This window comes from Trichoderma asperellum, chromosome 6, assembly GCF_020647865.1.
Source record: "Trichoderma asperellum chromosome 6, complete sequence".
NCBI classification, from domain to species: domain Eukaryota; kingdom Fungi; phylum Ascomycota; class Sordariomycetes; order Hypocreales; family Hypocreaceae; genus Trichoderma; species Trichoderma asperellum.
This window is the reverse complement of record NC_089420.1, coordinates 3,176,327-3,195,734: the sequence shown is the minus strand read 5'-3', so window position 1 is coordinate 3,195,734 and position 19,408 is coordinate 3,176,327. Positions and strand designations below refer to the sequence as shown.

General features: G+C 50.6%; 7 protein-coding genes across 7 annotated transcripts; 5 read left to right on the top strand and 2 right to left on the bottom strand.

The window, feature by feature from the left end:
- Positions 1 to 1,258: 1,258 nt before the first annotated feature.
- Positions 1,259 to 5,867, top strand: TrAFT101_010483 (uncharacterized protein). The gene is made up of 3 exons (XM_066128980.1): positions 1,259 to 1,709; positions 2,018 to 2,071; positions 2,147 to 5,867. The coding sequence occupies exon 3, from the start codon at positions 2,253 to 2,255 to the stop codon at positions 4,911 to 4,913; it is 2,661 nt and encodes an 886-aa protein (XP_065985106.1). The 5' UTR covers positions 1,259 to 1,709; positions 2,018 to 2,071; positions 2,147 to 2,252; the 3' UTR covers positions 4,914 to 5,867.
- TrAFT101_010482 (uncharacterized protein) lies at positions 5,024 to 5,981 on the bottom strand (the record flags this gene model as incomplete). Its single annotated transcript, XM_066128979.1, has 2 exons — positions 5,024 to 5,165; positions 5,953 to 5,981. 2 exons carry the CDS (start codon positions 5,979 to 5,981, stop codon positions 5,024 to 5,026), a joined length of 171 nt encoding a protein of 56 aa, XP_065985105.1.
- A 635-nt stretch (positions 5,982 to 6,616) lies between these two features.
- TrAFT101_010481 (uncharacterized protein) lies at positions 6,617 to 8,136 on the top strand (the record flags this gene model as incomplete). Its single annotated transcript, XM_066128978.1, has 3 exons — positions 6,617 to 7,138; positions 7,197 to 7,340; positions 7,399 to 8,136. 3 exons carry the CDS (start codon positions 6,617 to 6,619, stop codon positions 8,134 to 8,136), a joined length of 1,404 nt encoding a protein of 467 aa, XP_065985104.1.
- Positions 8,137 to 11,462: 3,326 nt separating this feature from the next.
- Positions 11,463 to 12,634, top strand: TrAFT101_010480 (uncharacterized protein). The gene is made up of 2 exons (XM_024908927.2): positions 11,463 to 12,078; positions 12,131 to 12,634. The coding sequence occupies exons 1-2, from the start codon at positions 11,645 to 11,647 to the stop codon at positions 12,339 to 12,341; spliced, it is 645 nt and encodes a 214-aa protein (XP_024756275.1). The 5' UTR covers positions 11,463 to 11,644; the 3' UTR covers positions 12,342 to 12,634.
- Positions 12,635 to 12,942: 308 nt separating this feature from the next.
- EIF3H (Eukaryotic translation initiation factor 3 subunit H) lies at positions 12,943 to 14,745 on the top strand. The gene is made up of 3 exons (XM_024907063.2): positions 12,943 to 13,087; positions 13,170 to 13,636; positions 13,706 to 14,745. Exons 1-3 carry the CDS (start codon positions 13,034 to 13,036, stop codon positions 14,262 to 14,264), a joined length of 1,080 nt encoding a protein of 359 aa, XP_024756274.1. The 5' UTR covers positions 12,943 to 13,033; the 3' UTR covers positions 14,265 to 14,745.
- A 426-nt stretch (positions 14,746 to 15,171) lies between these two features.
- Positions 15,172 to 17,497, top strand: SAH1 (S-adenosyl-L-homocysteine hydrolase). The gene is made up of 2 exons (XM_024904503.2): positions 15,172 to 16,618; positions 16,690 to 17,497. Exons 1-2 carry the CDS (start codon positions 15,282 to 15,284, stop codon positions 16,700 to 16,702), a joined length of 1,350 nt encoding a protein of 449 aa, XP_024756273.1. The 5' UTR covers positions 15,172 to 15,281; the 3' UTR covers positions 16,703 to 17,497.
- On the bottom strand, positions 17,371 to 19,096 carry TrAFT101_010477 (uncharacterized protein). The gene is made up of 4 exons (XM_024901173.2): positions 18,849 to 19,096; positions 18,534 to 18,748; positions 18,021 to 18,424; positions 17,371 to 17,926 (listed from the first exon to the last, which is right to left on the bottom strand). The coding sequence occupies exons 1-4, from the start codon at positions 18,887 to 18,889 to the stop codon at positions 17,585 to 17,587; spliced, it is 1,002 nt and encodes a 333-aa protein (XP_024756272.1). The 5' UTR covers positions 18,890 to 19,096; the 3' UTR covers positions 17,371 to 17,584.
- Positions 19,097 to 19,408: the final 312 nt, after the last annotated feature.

Below are 19,408 nucleotides of genomic sequence, written 5' to 3'. Positions count from 1 at the left end.
CTCGTGGGCCGCCAGCCAATGGGGCGGCAGGCCACTGTTTTACCCCTGGCCCGCTGTCCTCAGGCGCGATGGACCGGTACCTGATGCGCGTTTAAGCCATGCCGCCTGAGCCCACCAGAAGCCGTAACGCTAGGCCGTCCACCGCAAAGTACCGCACTATTTTTTTGGCCCTTCTATGTGTGTGTGCCCCGTCCGGCCATGGCGCAACCCACGCGCTCGCCCACCGAAAAAACGCGGCCCACCATGTGCTGCTGCTGCCAGTCCCGTTTTGGCGGGTGCAATTTCCAACCCTCGCCGCCTAGACGGCACGGTGGCGGTGCTTTTCCTCGCTCTTTGAGGTCGCATGAATCAAAAGTTTCTTTCACCAGACGGGGGGATCCCTCGTTAAAATCCTTGGGCTTGGCTGGGTACAGGGGTAGGGGATCCCTGGCAGGAAAAAAAAATAATACTTGGAGGCTCTCTCTCGCTTGCACTGTACAATAGGTCCAAGTAGATGCCTTTTTACCGCCAGGAGCAACCTCTGGCTGGAGCTGGCGGTACCTGGTTTGCCGCCGGTTCACGCATGTTGGCGCTGTGTATCGCATCCCCGGGCGACGTTGTACCTGGTTTGAGCCAATGCGCCGCAGCGTTGGTGCGTGGGTGGTCTCTCCTCTTGCCCGCCCTCCATTCCAAGGCATCGCCCCCAGCCGCGGTGTGACATCGGGAGAGGAGAATGGAGGGAGGCAGAAGAACGAGGGCGAGAGCGCCACTCGTACAGTATGACCGTTGCAGCATTGTTGCTATTGCCAGCGCGCATCAGACAGAGCACTGTATTCTCGCCTTGTAGAAGCCCCAGCGGCGTTGTTTTCTGCGTTCTCTTTAGCAGACAGACCTGCCGGTCCACTGGCATGTGCTCCATTGCCTAGTCGTAGCATCATCCATCTGTAATACTCTAGTTGGGCGAGAGAGAAGAAAAAAGGACGAAAAAGGCATGTCCCGGCCTTGCCTTGAAACTCTGCGGAGAGCTCCCGTGGCATGGCATCCCCTGTCAGCGCAGCGCAACGTGTACAGGTACACGCGCGCCGGTATGGAGCCCCGTACTCTGCAGGCCTGCCGCCGCAGCAGCTGCCCGCAAGAGGCCCCGGCTGGGTACCTGCAACAGTACCTGGCCATGCACCCGCTTGGCGGTATCGCGACCCGTCGTCGCGCAGCGCTAGAGCCCATCCGCCTTGAACAATTTCTCTGCGCTCTGTCGTCTCCTCGTTTCCTTTCCCCTGCCAAAAGCCATCCCACACCCCCCTGTTTTGTGTTTCCCATCCACTGTCTCTCGTTCCTCTTTCGCTTGCGGCGCAATCTCCAAGTCTTATTTCCTCCCTCCGTCCCTCGTCCTTTTCCCTCTTCCCCCCCAATCCATCGCCATCCCGCTCATTCGACAAACTGCCCGCCAGGCGACGTGGTTCCCCCCTTCGACTTCTCGACCCAGCGCTCGCTCGCGCGTCAACGCCTCTCTGTCGAGAATCCGGTGTTTTCATGACTGAATGACCCCAGGGGCCTCGGGAGGTTCTCGCCACGCTTTACCTTCGTTCGAACTGCCTTTGCGAAACCAGGCTCCCCGCAATCCGCTTCCACGGTGACGGACGCTACATGACGATTTATTCAACAACCCGACGCTCATTTTATTGATTTTTATTTTTATCGCACATACGTATTGGCACACGCAGCTCAAAAATGTGAGTCTTTATTTCGGACATGGCTTGTGGGTGGAGGGAGGGATTGATTATTGGTTACGAGGCGTCTAAGAGCGAGGACAAGAGGAGGGAGGAGAGCAAAGGAGGCGAGATGTGCGCTCGAGGCTTTGAACCGCCCATTGGGAGTTTTGCCTGCCTCTTCTTGATCAATGCAATCTAGATTTGCTTGGTCTAGTTGCAGAATGCCGAAGGTGATTGGCTTTGCTGTGATGACGCATGCCTCGTATTGGGAAAAGAAGACCACATCGTGAAAGCGCTGAAGAAGGCCTCTGCTGACTTGACTTACGCAGATTAACACACTCTTTGACAATTGTCAATTACATTCGTTGAAACTGTTCCTGACAGTGAGGCGCTCCGCTCTGCCCGTAAAAAAAAGGGGTGTTGATAGTTCTTTTCCTCATCACTAATCATTATAATAGTAATACTTGCCTTGCAACATAAAACTCCACGCTCCTTTAAACCAGGGAGGATTATACAAAAACACATTCATTACTCTACGCGACGACCCGGAACCGATTCGCAACCATGCAGACCAAGGTTTTCGCCTTGGCGGCCACCTTCGCCTTGTCCGTGGCCGCCTCCCATGCCGAGCGTCCCAAGATCTACTACCCTCACAAGATCAAGCGTGAGCTTGGCGTTTTCAACTCAACAACCTCCCACACAACCAGCTCCACTGCTAGCACTTCTAGCAGCAGCACGAGCAGCTCGACGACTCACAGCCAGGACTTGGCCGACTACATCTCCAGCCTTCTGGCGGGAGCGGGAGCGGGTGATCACTCAAGCACCTCAAGCACCTCCTCCACTTCGGCTACCAGCTCGTCAGCCACCAGCTCGTCGGCCGCTAGCTCAACGGCCAGCAGCTCAGCCGCGAGCAGCTCTTCGGCGGCCAGCGCTTCGCCATCAGGCAGTGTGACGACCATCGTTCGACAGAAGACAATCATTGTCACGCCGACGCCCGAGGGAGCTTCCCCGACTCCTTCTCCTTCTGGATCGTCCAGCTCAGACTCTGCTTCTCAGTCGTCCTCTTCAGCAGATTCCAGCTCGGCTTCCGCTAGCTCGGCCTCCTCTAGCGCAGCCACTTCTTCTGGAGCCGCCTCTAGTGCTTCTTCTTCTGCGGCTCCAACCAGCTCTGACGGACCTGGTCTCAGCCTCGGCCTGGGAATTACACTCGGAGGAAGCTCGACCACCTCTTCGACGGCAACCACCAGCGCTTCGATCCCTACCGGAACCGGCTCTTCCTCTGTGACCTCTGCTACCCCTACTAGCTCTGCTGATTCGGGCATCAACCTCGGTCTCACCCTTGGAGACAAATCGACCTCTTCTACGGCATCCTCTTCGGCCACCGCTTCCGCGACTTCGTCCAAGGCTACTGACACTGGAATTGTCATTGCTCCCACTGGCGTGCTCTTCCCCTCCTCCACGAGCGCTACTGCTTCGGAGTCTGCCAGCGCCAGCGCCAGCAGCACTCTTGATAGCAGCGTCTCGGGCAACTCTACCATTGCAGAAGTCTCCGTGTCTCAGTCTCAGACTTCATCTGGCCTACCGGTTCAGACGTCACTTTCCGGCACTGGTGCTTCTTCATCCACTACTTCAAAGGGCCTCCTCCCTAGCTTGAGCCTGTCTCTGCCTTTGTCTCTGCCAACCACTCTGCCACCCTTGATTCCCACTTCGACGCCTACGACATCTGCATCAGATGTTGGCAACGCAACTTCCTCGGAGGCTCCCTCCTCGACCTCGAGCACCGGCCTGAGCCTCTCCATCCCTATTTCGCTCCCGCCGATCCCCACAAGCACAAGCTCCGAAGTCCCAGTCGGCAACTCTACCAGCAGCGAGCCTCCCGTCACCACTAGTCCTCCCACGAGCATTCCCACCAGCGTTCCGGCCAGCACTACCAGCGCTCCCACCGGCTCTGTCACGAGTGTTCCTGTTAACACTACTAGCTCCGACGAGCCGACGGGCCCGATTACTTCGCCTTCTGTCTCGGTTACCGGCTCGTCTTCTTCTGCTGTTGAGACCAGCTCAGTTGCCAACTCTACCGCTGTTACCTCTGCTCCTGCGACTGAATCATCGGCCCCCACCAGCGTTGAACCAGCTACATCGACCCCTGTCTCTACCTTGGTAACTGTCTCGAAAACTTCAGCCCCAGTGGTCACCTCAGCTCCAGTCCAGACGTCATCCTCGAGCGCTGCGCCCGTCACTAGCATTAAGCCTACCGCTACGCTGACCAATACCGCTGACTGGCTGCCGACATCCATTGTGATTGAGCCTACCACAAATGCATGGACATCACCAGCCTCCACTCAATCTGTGTCCACCGCCACCGCGCTGCCAACCAATGTTCCCAAGATCATCTACCCTGACGATCCCAACACTCCTGTTCCCGAAGGCACAGAACCCATCCAGGTTGGATTCTTGTATCCCCTCAACTACATGTTTGTTGCCAGCAACACCGTTGCTGCTGCCCAGATCTTCAAGTACTTGCCTCAAGCTCTTGCAAACGCAGCTGGTCTCGATGTTGAAAAGGTTCAGGTTGCTAAGCTCATCCCTTACGACACCCGCGCTCAGTGGGGCTATGTCACTGCTCTGGCCGTCATCAACTACCCCCAGAACCTCATTGATAAGCTTCAGCTGGATATGTCGGTTGCCAACTCTGCCATCTACAACAACCCCGACCCCATTGTTCGCAGCTTGACTGCTCAGATCAACCCCAAGATTAGCATCTTTGGTCAAATCGACGATGCCGGTTCCGCGGGTGGCAGCTCTGGCTCCTCCGGCAACAATGGTGGTGCTCCTCCTGCTGCTGGCTCTGGCAACGATGCCTTTGGCACTACCAGCACGGATAACCAGACCTCGTCTCAAAAGGCCAAGACCGCTGGTATTGCCATTGGTTCCATCAGTCTTGCTTCTCTCTATGGTGGTGCCATGTTCATCATTGCCCGCCGCTACAAGCGCAAGAAGCAGTCTCACCGCCGCTCCAGCTCCATGAGCAGCGACCAGCGTTCGTCTGGCATGCAGTACACTGGCAACGGAAGCCCTGCTCTCATGGGTGGTGCCCTGATGAGCCGTGATATGAGCACCTATGGCGGCACCGGAATTCGCAACAGCCACAATAGCGGAACGAGCTCTGCTCGAACTGCCAACATCTCCGCCCCTGTTGCGGCCGAGAATTCCCTTGGCTGGAACTGATGATGTACACGCTTTTATATCGGCCCTTTTTCTTACCTTTTAAATTTATTTCGTCCTATTTTTACCATTTACTTTTTTTTCCCTTTTGGATATCCGTGCATCATATTTCCTTATTTAAACTTCGATACCCTGGGGGGGCTTTTGCTCATGAGGATGCAGGACGATGTCTTAACGAATTTCTTGATGTCTTTGCCAAGATGACTGGGGCTTTTTGACTGCAATTGGCTCCAGGCCAACTTGACTCTCCTCCCTCTTGGGTAGTTTTAGTTCCAGCGCATAGTGAAATTTATTTCTTCTCTTATTTTTTTTCACCCCGCTGACTATCTCTTCCCTCCCAATTTACACTTTACGCCGACCACCACACACACCTCTTTTACACCAAAGTAAAAAGAGAGGATGGCGCCGACCTAGTGATATTTTTTATTCTTCTTCCGGCTCTCTCCCCATCCTGGTGACCTTGGCATTTGTTTTTTTAATATTCTTAGCCTTTGTTCTGGAGTTGGAATGAGATAGATGGTCTTGTGACGGGAATCGTGCCTTCAGGGCCAGCGTTGTCGTGCAACCTCCTTGGAGCGAATACACTTTTTTCCTTTTTCCTTTTTTTGGTGGAGAGAGAGAAGAAAAAAAGAAAAGAAAGAGGTGGACTATTTTGGGGCGGTGTCCTCGAGAAATTTTCAGGTCGTGTTGTGTTCGGATTTTGAACAGAGTTTGGGGGGTGTAGTTGTGAATGGAGAGAGGGAGAGGGAGGTCAAAGATAGTGGAAGTTTTTTTTTTTTTTCTTTTTTTTAGAAAAACACAAAACTATATTGACACAAATTAAAACGTGGACTCTGAATCTGAATGGGGGATGAGGGAGTGAGTGAGAGTGTGTCATGTTTTCACATAGACGACAGACAATAAATCGATTTAATTAATTCATATACGATGCCGGGTAATGGGATTTTTTCTTTTTTGGTCTGCCAATTGGTGAAATGAAGTGAAGTGAAGTGAAAATAAAATACTACTTCATGAACATCTCCGCATGGGTGGGCCATTTTACAGTCGTAGGACTTTGAGTTGATACATCATCGCTTTATTTGCCGGAAATAGGCAGCGTTAATTCCTCTGACTGCCGAGCCACGTATTTGACTGGAAATCCTCCTGAAATCCTCCTGTTCACACCGCTTATAGATGCTGTGGGCTGCCTATGCCTATGCCGTAGGATCCTTGGTTTACGCTTCTTTGTAAGTATTATTAATAAGATGGTAGTGGGGGTGAGTTTGAATAACTATCGTCATTGAAGGTGATAGATCAGTATAGGACTGAGTTGATTGACTGCTTCCACCTTTTTGGTCGGCTTATTCGGCTTATTAGTCCTATCTGCAAAGGGATTCCATTTTATAATAGGTCCTACTTTGATTTGTTGTACGTGACTTTTGTTTTTTAGCATTTTTCCTTTCTTTGCATGATTGTTTTGAGTTTCCAATGGTACGGCAGTGTAGCAGAGCGTGTGTAAATTGCAGGTCTCGTCGAATTAAAGTATGCTCTGGTAACGTTTGCCTTTCCTGTGTGTCAATTCTGTTCATAAATAGGAACGAACGCAGATGAAATGAAGAGATAGATCTTTTTTTTCTTGCTAACTTTTCAAGTAGTGCAATGAATCGAAGCCGCGATGTGCGCAGTGCGCGAGAGCGGGCTTGTTTTGCTGGGGATACAGGAGCGAGATGGAGATGAGGTTTATTGACGTGACGGAGAGGACGACGCAGGGGGCGAGACAGGGAAAGAGGAAGAGCTCGAAGAATAATTCAGACCGTAAAAACTCGTCCTTATTTTCATCATCGTCATCATCCTCGTCCTCGTCGTCACAATCATCCATCACCAAGGCTGTAGTGCGGCGAAGACAACAACAACAGCAGCACGAACTACTACCCTCACCAACTTTCAACTTCCCCATCCCCATAGAGTCGGTCGCGCAGGTCTTCTTCTTCCGGCACTACTCCGTCGCAGGATCGATCCGCCTTTACGAATCGCAACGGGCGTCTAGGATGTCAACGCTGAAGATGATGGGCATTGTGGCCGTGGGCATGGCAGGGCTGGCGATATCCAAGCGAGATCATGGCGTGATGGCGCTGGCGAGGGCAAAGTACGGATCGACGCTGCTTTCCATCAACGATGCGATCAAGGTTCGGGAGGAGGTGGCCAAAGAGAGCACGTTGGCGGCGGTGACGATGATGGCCAGGTTCGAGGTACGTTGTTGGCGGATTGCTGGGACTTTTGTGCTTTCTCCGAAACTAACGGTCTTAGATTATTGCTTGCCAGGATTGTTCTACGCAAGAGGCTTGGATCTGTCATTTGCAAGGTGCTGCGGTCATGCTGCGGCATTGGACAAAGGAGGAGTGGGACAAGGTGACGAATCCACGAACCTTTCTTCACTTTTTCTATATGCTGGTATGAGCTCCTATAAAGCGTCACGGGGTGTGGACATCATCTAAATAGTTCTTTACAGGTAATGGGCTGCATCATTAAACGGACGTCTGTTTCTGCTCACATTCGCAAGATTGTACAGTCATATCCTCTTTTCAAGCTTGATGCCCAAGTAGAACCAGCGACTCGCCTTTTCGACATAGTATGTAAACTGGCAGATCTACATTCTTGTCAGGTCACCCAAGTCACCGAGAGAGTCTCGACAGCCATGAGCATCGAAAAAGAGCTGCTCGCATGGAAATCAGACCTCCCCGAGAATTGGAAATATTCCCTCGACGAGAACAAGCTTAACAAAGCCTATGGGCCCTCTTGTCACGTCTACGCATCCCCTTGGCAGTCTCACATCTGGACTCATTATCGCATCTGCCGACATGTTGCACACTCTGTGCTCTTACAATATCTAGATACTCTCGCCTTGCCCATCGCGAAAGCGCATCCCGCGCTCATTGAGGCGTGTGCGTCGCAGCGAGAAGCTTCACGCGAGATTCAATCGATTATGATGCGTGACCTTTGCGCCAGTATGCCCTACATCTTGGGTTTTTATGATAAGACAAAGGGGGATAACATGCTGTTTCCTCAGCACTGGGGGGTGTTTGGTCTTCTTGGTTCCATTCAGGCCATGGTAGGGGTAGCGGGTATCTTTGAACAAGATGTTGGTTGGTTGTGTGTGATGCTCAAGTATATAGGGAGTCGGTTGGGGATTGGACAGGCTTTGGTGATGGAGAGATGTCTCAAGGCGCAAAGAGCTGACATGATTTAGCAATGATTGTATCTTTATTCTTTTGTTACATATAATACACGTCTAACAATTGGCTAGAATAGATCACGCATGTATACACTCCTAGTCCTTTTTTTATCTCACCGGATTTCCACTTCCACTCGGTATAAGCCGATTTGCCATTCACAATGCTGAGGACTAACTAGCCGGAAGCAATAGGTGTGCGATGGCCTCTCCAGTGCTTTGGAATTCATCGTTACTGAGTTTGGGGTTCTTGTATTGCATGAGGATTATGCAGAGAACTTGGTCGTTTTTTATGATATTGATAGATGGAATTAAATCAAGTGACTAAATGAATGATCTTATATATATACACTATATATGTTGGGACAATTCATGTGTGAATGTGTGAATGTGTGCAAGAAGTAGAAGGGCAGACAGTCTGTAGTACCTGATACCACGACCCTAATGTAGTTGAGCATATCACTGCCATAAAACAAACAAATTAAAAGATCAAACTAGAGTAAGGGTTAGCATTTCTAATCAATCCGTATTTTCCTGTTTCTGTTTCTCCCAGCCTAGATTGCGACTGATATTCCCATTCGAACAAATGCGCAGACATTCTTACGGTACTCTATGAGCTGTCAACCTATTTCCGAGTTCTTCTTTTCTTACGATTTATGCTGGAGGGATATAGGAGACGCTAAAAGACTATGAATGTGCTGCTGTTTTGGGAACAGTAGGCACTCTAAGATGGATAGATCAAATTTGAGCGAGCTTCGTCTGAGAGAAGGCCAAACATAAGATACGTAGGAAGGCCGGTCTTCATGACCTTCTTATTGGGTAGCTCGTGTGGGTTAAAGTTTATTGTCTCTTTGATTTGATCATCATCTTATTTGAAGAGATTACACCCCGCCCTATTCTTTATTGTCTAGTCTCTGTTTAAGTGACATGTCTGCATTAGAAAAAAAGTGATCTTCTCTTTCAACTCAGAGACGCCGCTCTGGGACTAAGAAATATTCTACATACTCAGTCGATAAAAATAACATATTGATGAATGTCAATTCTTTTCATAGCCGACTAGTGGTTCACTTCACCCTAGCACTTTACAGAGTGGTGTCGTGCAACAAATGAGGATGGGAATTTGCGATTATTTATGCTTTCTCACTTTTGCTTCCTCCAGCATTTAATGTACTCCAAAATCGTATCATTGGCGGATTCTTTTGTATACATTTCCTCTCCTTGGCCTTTTCGTATCTTAACAACTCCTCTAGTCTATAGTTTATGACTAATACGCCACGATCTGACAAAGCGCCAGTCGTAGCTATACCTAACGCTATTTGTAGAGCCTTACCGAAGGCTATACTACAAAACTCATAGGAGTAGCACGATGAACTGAAACACTAGGACAGACAAGAGAAAGAAAGGAAGAATATGCGAGTCGGTTGCCAGGATGTCAAAATGCAGATGCAATAAGATGTAAGAGTTTCATCTAGACTCTGGTAATGACACCTTCCAGATTAGAATGCAAAGGTTAGGTAACACTCTATCTTCTTACACACCATAGAGTGGTTGAATAAATCCGGCGCTTTGTAATGATGTTCTATCCTTACAGCCGGTAAACTGATACTTACATAGTAGCACCCACACAGAGATACAAAATATGCGGACAGTTATGAAGACCGATATGCAGGATTCCCTAATGATCCTCCCAATACAGCACATTAGGTAGTAGTTCCTAGAGGCGACTGCATTGTAGACGAATAGGCTTTGCTGAATCATATGCACATAAAAAGAAAATTGTAACTGCACTACTGACTGCTTTGGGTAGACTGACGAATTTGGAATGAAACCAATCAACAAAGAGTACACAGAGATTTTATCCCTCATTAGACTACGTCTTTACTCCGAGTTTACAGCCCTACCAACTGACGAATTGTTGTGTGGCATCATTAAGCCGCACCGTTTACTATGAGGATGAGCATAACCGCGCACGGCAATTGCGGCTTCAAAATGGGCCATATAAAAAGCCTCGGTTTGTTGTCAAAGGATGTCCAAGTATTCGTACAGGCAGCGTCAGTTGCCACGGTGGGCATTGGTATGGATAGTCTCCATACGCTTTCGCCGAGTTCTCCATAGCCGGTCCCTGGCCATGTTAGTTTTTTCCCCTTCTTTTTAGCAGTTGACACTATGACACTAAGTACTTAGATACGTCACTTAGAGCATCTTCTTTATGATCCTATTATCTCGGCCGTAAATCTTTAGCCCAAGAACTAGTGTATGCACTCCATACAAAGTGCCAGTAATGGTTGTATAAATGAACGTTTTATAGTGTTAGAGGGCTGATCTCCAGGGTCCATGTTCCGTACCGCGCCAGCATCGGCGATCCCGGCTGGTTCGGTTTCTCACCGACTAACGTTAGCAATTTGCAATGGCCAATGCTAGGGATCTCAGTGGCCAATGGCAGATCCAAAATTGGGCCTAGAAGTAGGGGAAATCTGTCAAAAGACGACGGTTTAGGCTGTTGGATCGGGTCTCGGGGTTGACCCTCCACAATTTAGCACCGAGTTGACAGGGAAGTTTCAGTTCATGCATCTCTTTTTGCCAGGGCGTACGTCAAGTTCTGGCCCTTATGAGGCTGCCTGCATCTTAAATCCACTCCCCCCCTGTCCTATTTGCAGTCGTAATCGAGCCATTGCTGTCAAGACGAAAACTTTCAAGGCAAAAAAAAGGGCTCTTTTGGTTCGTGGTTGGGTGCCACTGAAATGGTGTCATTCAGGCCATGCGTGGCGTTGCGCGCTAATAGGTGTTCCGCTGTCGTCCAGGGATGACGACCGTAGTGTAGCGCGGGGCAAAATCTCGGATCCTGGCACGAATAATAGTAAAAGTCTATTGGATGAGTAAGATTCTCGGAGTGTTGATGCAAAATCTTTTGAAGTGTTCACCCGAGGAGAGACCAAGGACATAAGAGAAAAAAGTCTAATTCAGGGCGGTTTAAGTCCATGGAGAACCTTCGGGGATGCAATTGGCCACTCCATTGCATATTGTGCGAGTCGTACAAGGTGAAACGTTTCCTTTCGTAGATCTAGTATTGCGAAATTTCAACCACGGGCCACCTCATCAGTGCCAGTGCTAGTCACGCAATCGATCTTGGCCCCTGAATAGAGAAGGTACGCGAATGTCTCTGGGCCCCATACCCCACGGCCTGTGGCATAAGGTGGCATCATCGGGTAAGATATCTCGTGATTGCTGCGGCTCATCCGTAGTGTATTAGCCTTTCCTCGGATCTGCGATGGATTGACGTGCGAGGACCGGACGGTGTACGGGAGTAAAGGCGGCTCGACTTGTGTCACCTCCAGCCAGCCACCACCAATAAATACTGTTTTGAGCTCCCACAGATCCGCAGCTTTCCCTTTTCCCTTTTCCCTCCTTCATTCATTCATCTTTCGCAAAACGGCCAATTGAGTTGATAGACGAACTGGGCACCATCAAATAGCCACGCCCTTGTTTGCAAAACACATTTCAACAAAATAAGCCTCCCCTGATCGACATGGCTGCCCAAATAGAATTGGTGCAACCTATTGATGTGCCTCCATTGACGAAGGAGGTGACACCGATTATCAGCGAGCTGGACGCACTGGACGAAGAGCGGTTCGTCCTCAAGTCGCCGTACTCAGAGAGACCTCATCTGCTTGACTTGGAGACTGTTTCTCACGAGGCTGGCTTGGTGGCAAAAGCTTTGCGAACCCTGAAGCCAATTCGAGAGGATTATGCCACTGCGCCGTATGAAGAATCCTTTAACTGGCCCGAAGTAATCGAAGAAGTGAGGCGCCTGTCTCAAAAATCCGGCAAAGAATTCAAGGAAACATCATTCTACATTGTCGCCTTCCGCTCGAAAATTTTGACGTACACCGATTATGATTATCTTTGCGAGCTTGATAAGGCCGCTCATGCCGAAGCCGTAGCCAGTGGAGGCTTCTTGAAGTAAGAGGCGCTCCTTATGCCCGTTTTATTGTGATGCTAACCAATGAAACAGATACTGGTTTGGTGAGCCAGACGCAGAGCTCCAAAATCTGTCAACATGCGTGTGGTGCTCCAGGGAACAGGCAATGATTGGCGGTAGAGGGCCAGCGCATCGCAAGGCGGTGAGCGTTACTCGGCATCAATATGCCTATTATAACATCGACCAACACCGACTCACCATCCGAGACAACGTGGATGATTGGTCGATTTCGTGGTGGAAATGAAGATGATCGGCATTCGCCATCTTCCCCTAGCAACTTTGCTTGGTTGATGAGTTCTGACCAGAGACGACGACAATTATTCGGGAAAAACACAGGTGCTGGGAGCAAAAGGGTTTGATTGGATTTGAAAACATCATGGGAATTTTTTATGATATCATGCGGCAAGCGAGCATTATGTTGGCATTTGAAAAACAGGTAAATGAACTGTAAAATAGAGGAATAAAGCTATACTTGCATACTGAGACAAAAAGAAACGATCGCAGTGAAGCGCGAAAGATGATGGTAGCACAGCCGTGACACTAGACTCCTGAATGCCCGGCGAGTTCATGTTGGTTTGAGACGCTGTGAGAGTTTGTGATGAAATGTGAGTGTATTCGGCTACTTAGTACTATATAGGTCGCCGGGAATAATCGCAGAGATTGTTGTTATGAAATCGAGCAAAGCTTCTGGAGATGTAGCTGGTAAGGTTCATAGCCGGGCGTTGGTAGTTGGAGGTTAATTTTGACCCTGCTTCGAGTTCTGCCGTCGCTCACCGCCCTGAACCCACAACGCCCACAAATCTGGTAGGCGAAAAGTTCGATATTCACAACAACAGCGCGAGCGCTCCTGAAGCTGCCATCATTTAGCCTTGAACCCGGCATCAACCTCGGCTCGACTCTCGCCATATCTCCCAAGTCTCTCAAATTCCGGCCAAGATGAGCGAAGCTCCCAAAGATGCGCCTTTCCAGGCGGTGCAGGTCGATGCTCTGGTGAGTTCGAGCTCGAATTGCCCCACCCTCCCCTCCTGATGATGATGGAGAGAAGAGAGATCCAGACTGACACTCGGGCAAGGTGATTATGAAAATTGCCAGACACTGCTCCTCACTCTTCCCTACCGTGGCGACTGGTTCCCTCGTGGGAATGGACCAGAACGGAACGCTGGAGATCACCAACACCTTCGCCTTCCCCACCGTCGACAACTCCTCCGCCGACACCCACCAGAGCGACGCGGCCAATGCTGCTGCTGCCGCCCCTCGCGCAAAGAGCAACATTACCTACCAGAACGAAATGATCCGACACCTGAAGGAGGTCAATGTGGATGCTAACAACGTTGGATGGTACACAAGCGCAACCATGGGCAACTTTGTCACCCTGGCTTTCATCGAGAACCAATACCACTACCAGAAGGACAACGACAAGACTGTGGCCCTGGTCTATGATACCAGCCGCAGCTCACAGGGAACCCTGGCCCTGAAGGCCTACCGACTGACAAACATTTTCATGAACGTCTACAAGGAGGGCAAGTTCACTACTGAGAGGTAAGTAGCATACCCGCGGGAGAGTTTTCAACCGTCAGATATGAGCCTTGTGCTGACAAGTTCGGACAGCCTGCAAAAGTCCAAGCTTTCATTCCGTGATATCCTCCAGGAGTACCCCATCACGGTCCAGAACTCACACCTCCTTACCTCTTTCCTCCACCAGCTGCCCTCCCCTCCTGTCCGCGACATCAAGGAGCCCAGCACCCTCAGCGACCTCAACAGCGACCGTATCAAGGCGCCTCTGTACCCTTCCATCGACAACCTGGATCTGTCAGTTGATCCCTTCCTTGAGAAGACTTGCGACCTGCTGCTAGAGAGCATTGAGTCCCACTACGTCGACCTGAACAACTTCCAGTTCTACCAACGCCAACTGGCGCGTGAGCAGACCAAGATTACACAGTGGCAGGCCAAGCGAAAGGCCGAGAACGCCCAGCGCACCCTTGCCAAGCAGCCCCTGCTGCCGGAGGATGAGTGGCAGAGACTGTTCAAGCTTCCCCAGGAGCCAAGCCGACTGGAGGGCATGCTCAACGCTAAGCAGGTTGAGCAGTACAGCAAGCAGGTTGATGGCTTCACGGCCAACATTAGCGCTAAGATGTTTGCCGTGCGGGAGAACCTGCTGCCGCAGTAAATGCAATATCTGCTAAAAGCTGAAAATGAATAAAAAAAATCTTGAACTGATCTTTGGTGGTTGAGACTATTGGCGGCAGGGTGCATTGGCGGCGTTCCGGTTTGGGTGGACTATAATAAAGTACTTCTGGTCTAGATCTGCAGCGACAAGAGAGTCTTAAAAAAGAGTGTTTGAAACTACTAGTAGTATGGATTTCTACGCCTAGACTTGTATTTCCTGTTAGATACCACTATGATTTCTTTCTCTCTTTGCCCTATTTTTCTGTGCTGTGCTTTCTGTTTCTGTGAGATGGGAGTGATGTGAAGCAAAATATCGCACAAGGGGGGGCGAACCTGTAGCTTTTTAAAGCTGTATCTCTTCCTTTTAGTACGAGTCCAAATTGAGTCTCTAGCACCTTGATGGCTAAGTAGCACCGCACGGCTACCATATATATACGCCTATAGATACATATATATATATACGATATATTACCAGTATTGGGCATCTTGCACAGCTTCAATTGAGGCCGTAATACCGCGCATCTCGTCTCGGGCTGCTGACTTCCCCCCCCCGCCCCGCATTATATGAGACGTGGCCAAGTCTGTATTGTTTGGCATGTGCATGTGCATGGGCAGAATACGAATACTAATACTAATACTAACAGCACTAGTCGCAAGGAATTGGTGCTATAGGGGAAAAAACTGCAAGCTGAGGATTGAGGATTCTGCCCCGGAGCCCTGGACGTGCAATCCAGCAGCGCTTCTTATTCGTCCAAGCTGGAAAAATCCCATCCAAATCTAATCTGCCCCGCTTGGTGAGAAAATTTACCCCTCTAGGCTCACCGCCCGCTTTTCAACGGATTTGTTCCCCTCTCTGTACCGCAACCATCGGAGCTTTTTTTTTTTTTTAACTGTCGGCATCCCCATCGATTTTTTCTTTCTTCCTCCTTCTCTCCTCCATCTCTCCCTCAAATCCTCCTCCTCAAGCATCTCTTTCTCTATCCAGTCTTCGGATTTTTTTCAACTCCCCTCCTTCACAATGTCTGCTCCCGCCCACAAGTTCAAGGTCGCCGACCTGTCCCTGGCCGCCTTTGGCCGCAGGGAGATTGAACTCGCCGAGAACGAGATGCCCGGTCTGATGGCCATCCGCCAGAAGTATGCCGCCGACCAGCCTCTCGCCGGTGCCCGCATTGCTGGCTGCCTGCACATGACCATCCAGACTGCCGTCCTCATTGAGACCCTCGTTGCCCTGGGCGCCGAGGTCACCTGGACCAGCTGCAACATCTTCAGCACCCAGGACCACGCCGCTGCCGCCATTGCTGCCGCCGGCGTCCCCGTCTTCGCCTGGAAGGGCGAGACCGAGGAGGAGTACAACTGGTGTCTCGAGCAGCAGCTCAGCGCCTTCAAGGACGGCAAGAAGCTGAACCTGATCCTCGACGACGGCGGTGACCTGACCTCTCTCGTCCACTCCAAGTACCCCGAGCAGCTCAAGGACTGCTTCGGTGTCTCTGAGGAGACCACCACCGGTGTCCACCACCTGTACCGCATGCTCAAGGAGGGCAAGCTGCTGGTCCCTGCCATCAACGTCAACGACAGCGTCACCAAGTCCAAGTTCGACAACCTGTACGGCTGCCGTGAGTCCCTGATTGATGGTATCAAGCGTGCCACCGATGTTATGATTGCCGGCAAGGTTGCTGTCGTTGCTGGATTCGGTGATGTCGGCAAGGGCTGTGCCCAGGCTCTCCACGGCATGGGTGCTCGTGTCCTCGTTACCGAGATTGATCCCATCAACGCTCTCCAGGCTGCCATGGCCGGCTACCAGGTCACCACCATGGAGAAGGCTGCCTCCATTGGTCAGATCTTCGTCACCACCACCGGTTGCCGTGACATTCTGACTGGTGCTCACTTCGAGGCCATGCCCAACGATGCCATTGTCTGCAACATTGGCCACTTCGACATTGAGATTGACGTTGCCTGGCTCAAGGCCAACGCCAAGTCTGTCCAGAACATCAAGCCCCAGGTCGACCGATTCACCATGGCCAACGGCCGCCACATCATCCTCCTGGCTGAGGGCCGTCTGGTCAACCTTGGCTGTGCTACCGGCCACTCTTCCTTCGTCATGTCCTGCTCTTTCTCCAACCAGGTCCTTGCTCAGATTGCTCTGTACAAGGCCGCCGACAAGGCCTGGGCTGAGAAGTACGTTGAGTTCGGCAAGACTGGCAAGCTCGACGTCGGTGTCTTCGTTCTCCCCAAGGTCCTGGATGAGGAGGTCGCCAAGCTCCACCTGGCTCACGTCCAGGCTGAGCTGACTACCCTTACCCCCGTTCAGGCTGAGTACCTCGGTCTTACTGTCGAGGGTCCTTACAAGGCCGAGATGTAAGCACTATCCCCCTAACCCATGAATATTTATTGTATGACGAGACATTTACTAACATATCCTTTTACAGCTACCGCTACTAAGCATCTTTCATGTATTCATACCCAAAGGATCCTTCAACTGGACTCCTACGTGTAACGACATCCCTTCCGGATTTATGACCCGGATAATGGGAAAAACTTGTGATTTCAACAGCATCATGAAACCGGCAAGGGGCATATATGGGCAAGGATAAAATAAAAGCCCACGGGATTTTATTGGTTTTTTTCTTTTTTTTTTTCGTTTGATATTTTTCTTCCCTTTCATCATGGACTTTTTTTTGAGGTTCTCGCTGGGCGGATGGTGGGCAGAAAAGAAATGGCCTTTTCAACAAAAACGGCGTCGGGTAAATTTACTTTTGCTAATGATGATTCCCCCATGGCGAGACATATGCGATAAGACACAGCGCATGATACAGATGGGCTCAGCTCGGAAAGGCGAGATGGGCACATTTGGAGGAGCCCGTCAACCGCGGCTGAAGGAGAAATTACTAGCTATAGAAGATGTGAAATACATACGCGGGCAATTTTAGCCCTGGCTGAGTAAAAGGATGTTTTGTCTTTAAATGTGAATCGACGGGACTATGCCTGAGATTATTTGTACTAATCAATCTGCCACGCTCCTATTGATTCTGCTTGTGGTGGAAAGATGATGTGATACTTGAAGTTGTAAGGGGTATACGTGGATATTTTACCTGGTTTCATGATATTTTCTGGGTTTGGTGATATAACAGCGGTCACTCTTTATAATCACTATGGTGTATTCTATCTTTAATAGAATCTATAACACAAACCGGCCCCCGACGCATGTAAACCGAGTATAGTCGAAGAAAACAAGGCCATCCCAGCACCATCTATCAACACGCTTTTTTTTCTTTTTGTCTTGTCCGTCCCTCTTCCCTTCACAACCTCGCTCTCAGCAGAGTCTCACGCCAAGTCCTTCTGCTCCGGCACAATGCTCTTCAGCTTCCCCTCCGTCACGGCCAGCCGCACATTGTCAATGGCCCACTCCTCCATCTTCTGCTGCGTCTCCTGCGTCCAGGTGCCCATGTGGGGGACGAGCAGGACGCTCGGGTTGGCCAGCAGGCCTGGGTGGATCTCGGGCTCGTTCTCGTAGACGTCGAGGCCGACGGAGGAGACCTTGCCGGAGGCGAGGGCGTCGACGAGGGCGGCCTCGTCCATGACGGCGCCGCGGGCGGTGTTTACGATGACGATGCCGTGCTTCATGAGGGCGAATTCGGGGGCGGCGACGGAGTGGCGGGTGCTGGGCTGGAAGCGTGTGTCAGTTATATATAGAAGCAAGGTGTATATATATATATATATATATATATAGAGAGAGAGGGAGAGAGAGGTAGTTGCTTACATTCAGAGGCAGATTCAGGCTCAGCACGTCGCTCTCCTTGTACAGCGTCTCCAGGTCAACATACTCGGCGCCGTCCTCCAGCTCCGGGCTCAGCCTGTGGCGGTTGTGGTATCGGATGCGCATGCCAAAGGCGCGGGCCTTTGCGGCGACGTTGCGGCCGATGCCGCCCATGCCCAGGATGCCGAGGATCTTGCCCTGCGGGTCGTGGCCCAGCGCGGGGAGAGGCGAGCCGCGCCACTGGCCCTCGCGCAGGGCCTTGATGCCGATGGGCAGGTTGCGCAGGGCGCCGATGAGCAGCCAGATGGTGATGTCGGCCGTGGCGTCGTCGACGGCCGTGGGGGTGTTTGAGACGCGGACGTTGTGGGCGGTGCAGGCGGGGATGTCGATTTGGTCGTAGCCGGCGCCTGGTGCGAGACTTGATGGTTAGTATATAGATTCTTTCTCTCTCTGTACATAATATATAGGTCTATATATATATATATATCGTGTGTAAGTGTTTTGTGGGTTTCTTACCGTTGTGGCACAGAAACTTGAGGCTCCTGGGCAGCGCGTCCAGCAGCTCGCCGTCGATCCTGCCGGTGACGCTCGCAGAATCAAACGTCCGGTACGCTACGGAGACGCCATCCAGGGCGCCAGACTTGGCTTCGGCGATGAATTCTGCTCTGGTGGTGGCCTTGGGCTGGACGATTTCCGCAATGTCGGAGATGGTGGACCATGCGACGTGGGCACTGGGAAGTGATTGATGGTTAGGCTCTGGCTTCATGACACACACGAACATGAAAGAAACTTCTCGTTCACTTGAGACAATTGTTGAGGGAGGCAACGTACTGGTCAATCTTGCCCAGGAGGAGGACCTTGGTGCGGCTCATTGTGGGAGAGCAATATGCGACTGGTAAAAGTTGGAGATGATGCAATTGTCAGAGTGAAGCGGGTATCTAGAAGGAGAAATAGTGAGAAAGAGAAAATGAGATTCTATCAAAGAATAAGATACAAAAAAAAAAAAAAAAAAAAGAATATGAAAAGAAGAATAAGAAGGGAGAGGAAAAGAAAGAACTAGGAAAAGAAAGAACTAGGAAAAGATAACCGTCGTCTCCATATCCATTGCATGGATGTGGTTCCTCACAGTAAAGCTCCAAAGCACCCTGAAGAAGCCCGGCCTCGGCGGGGTAAATTTCACTCAATCAAGCGCTTCATAGCGCGGGGGATTGTTTTTCGGAGTCGAGTCGACGTGGGGTTCAAATGCGCCCTCTCTGTTTTTTTTTCTTTTTTTTTTTTTTTCTCGCTGATAAATCGTCAGCCTACCTATGTAGCTGAGAATTTTATTTCTTACGAGGTATTTGAAGTAAATGAGGAAACAGTACACTGCTGGTTCTTTGTTACACTTAATC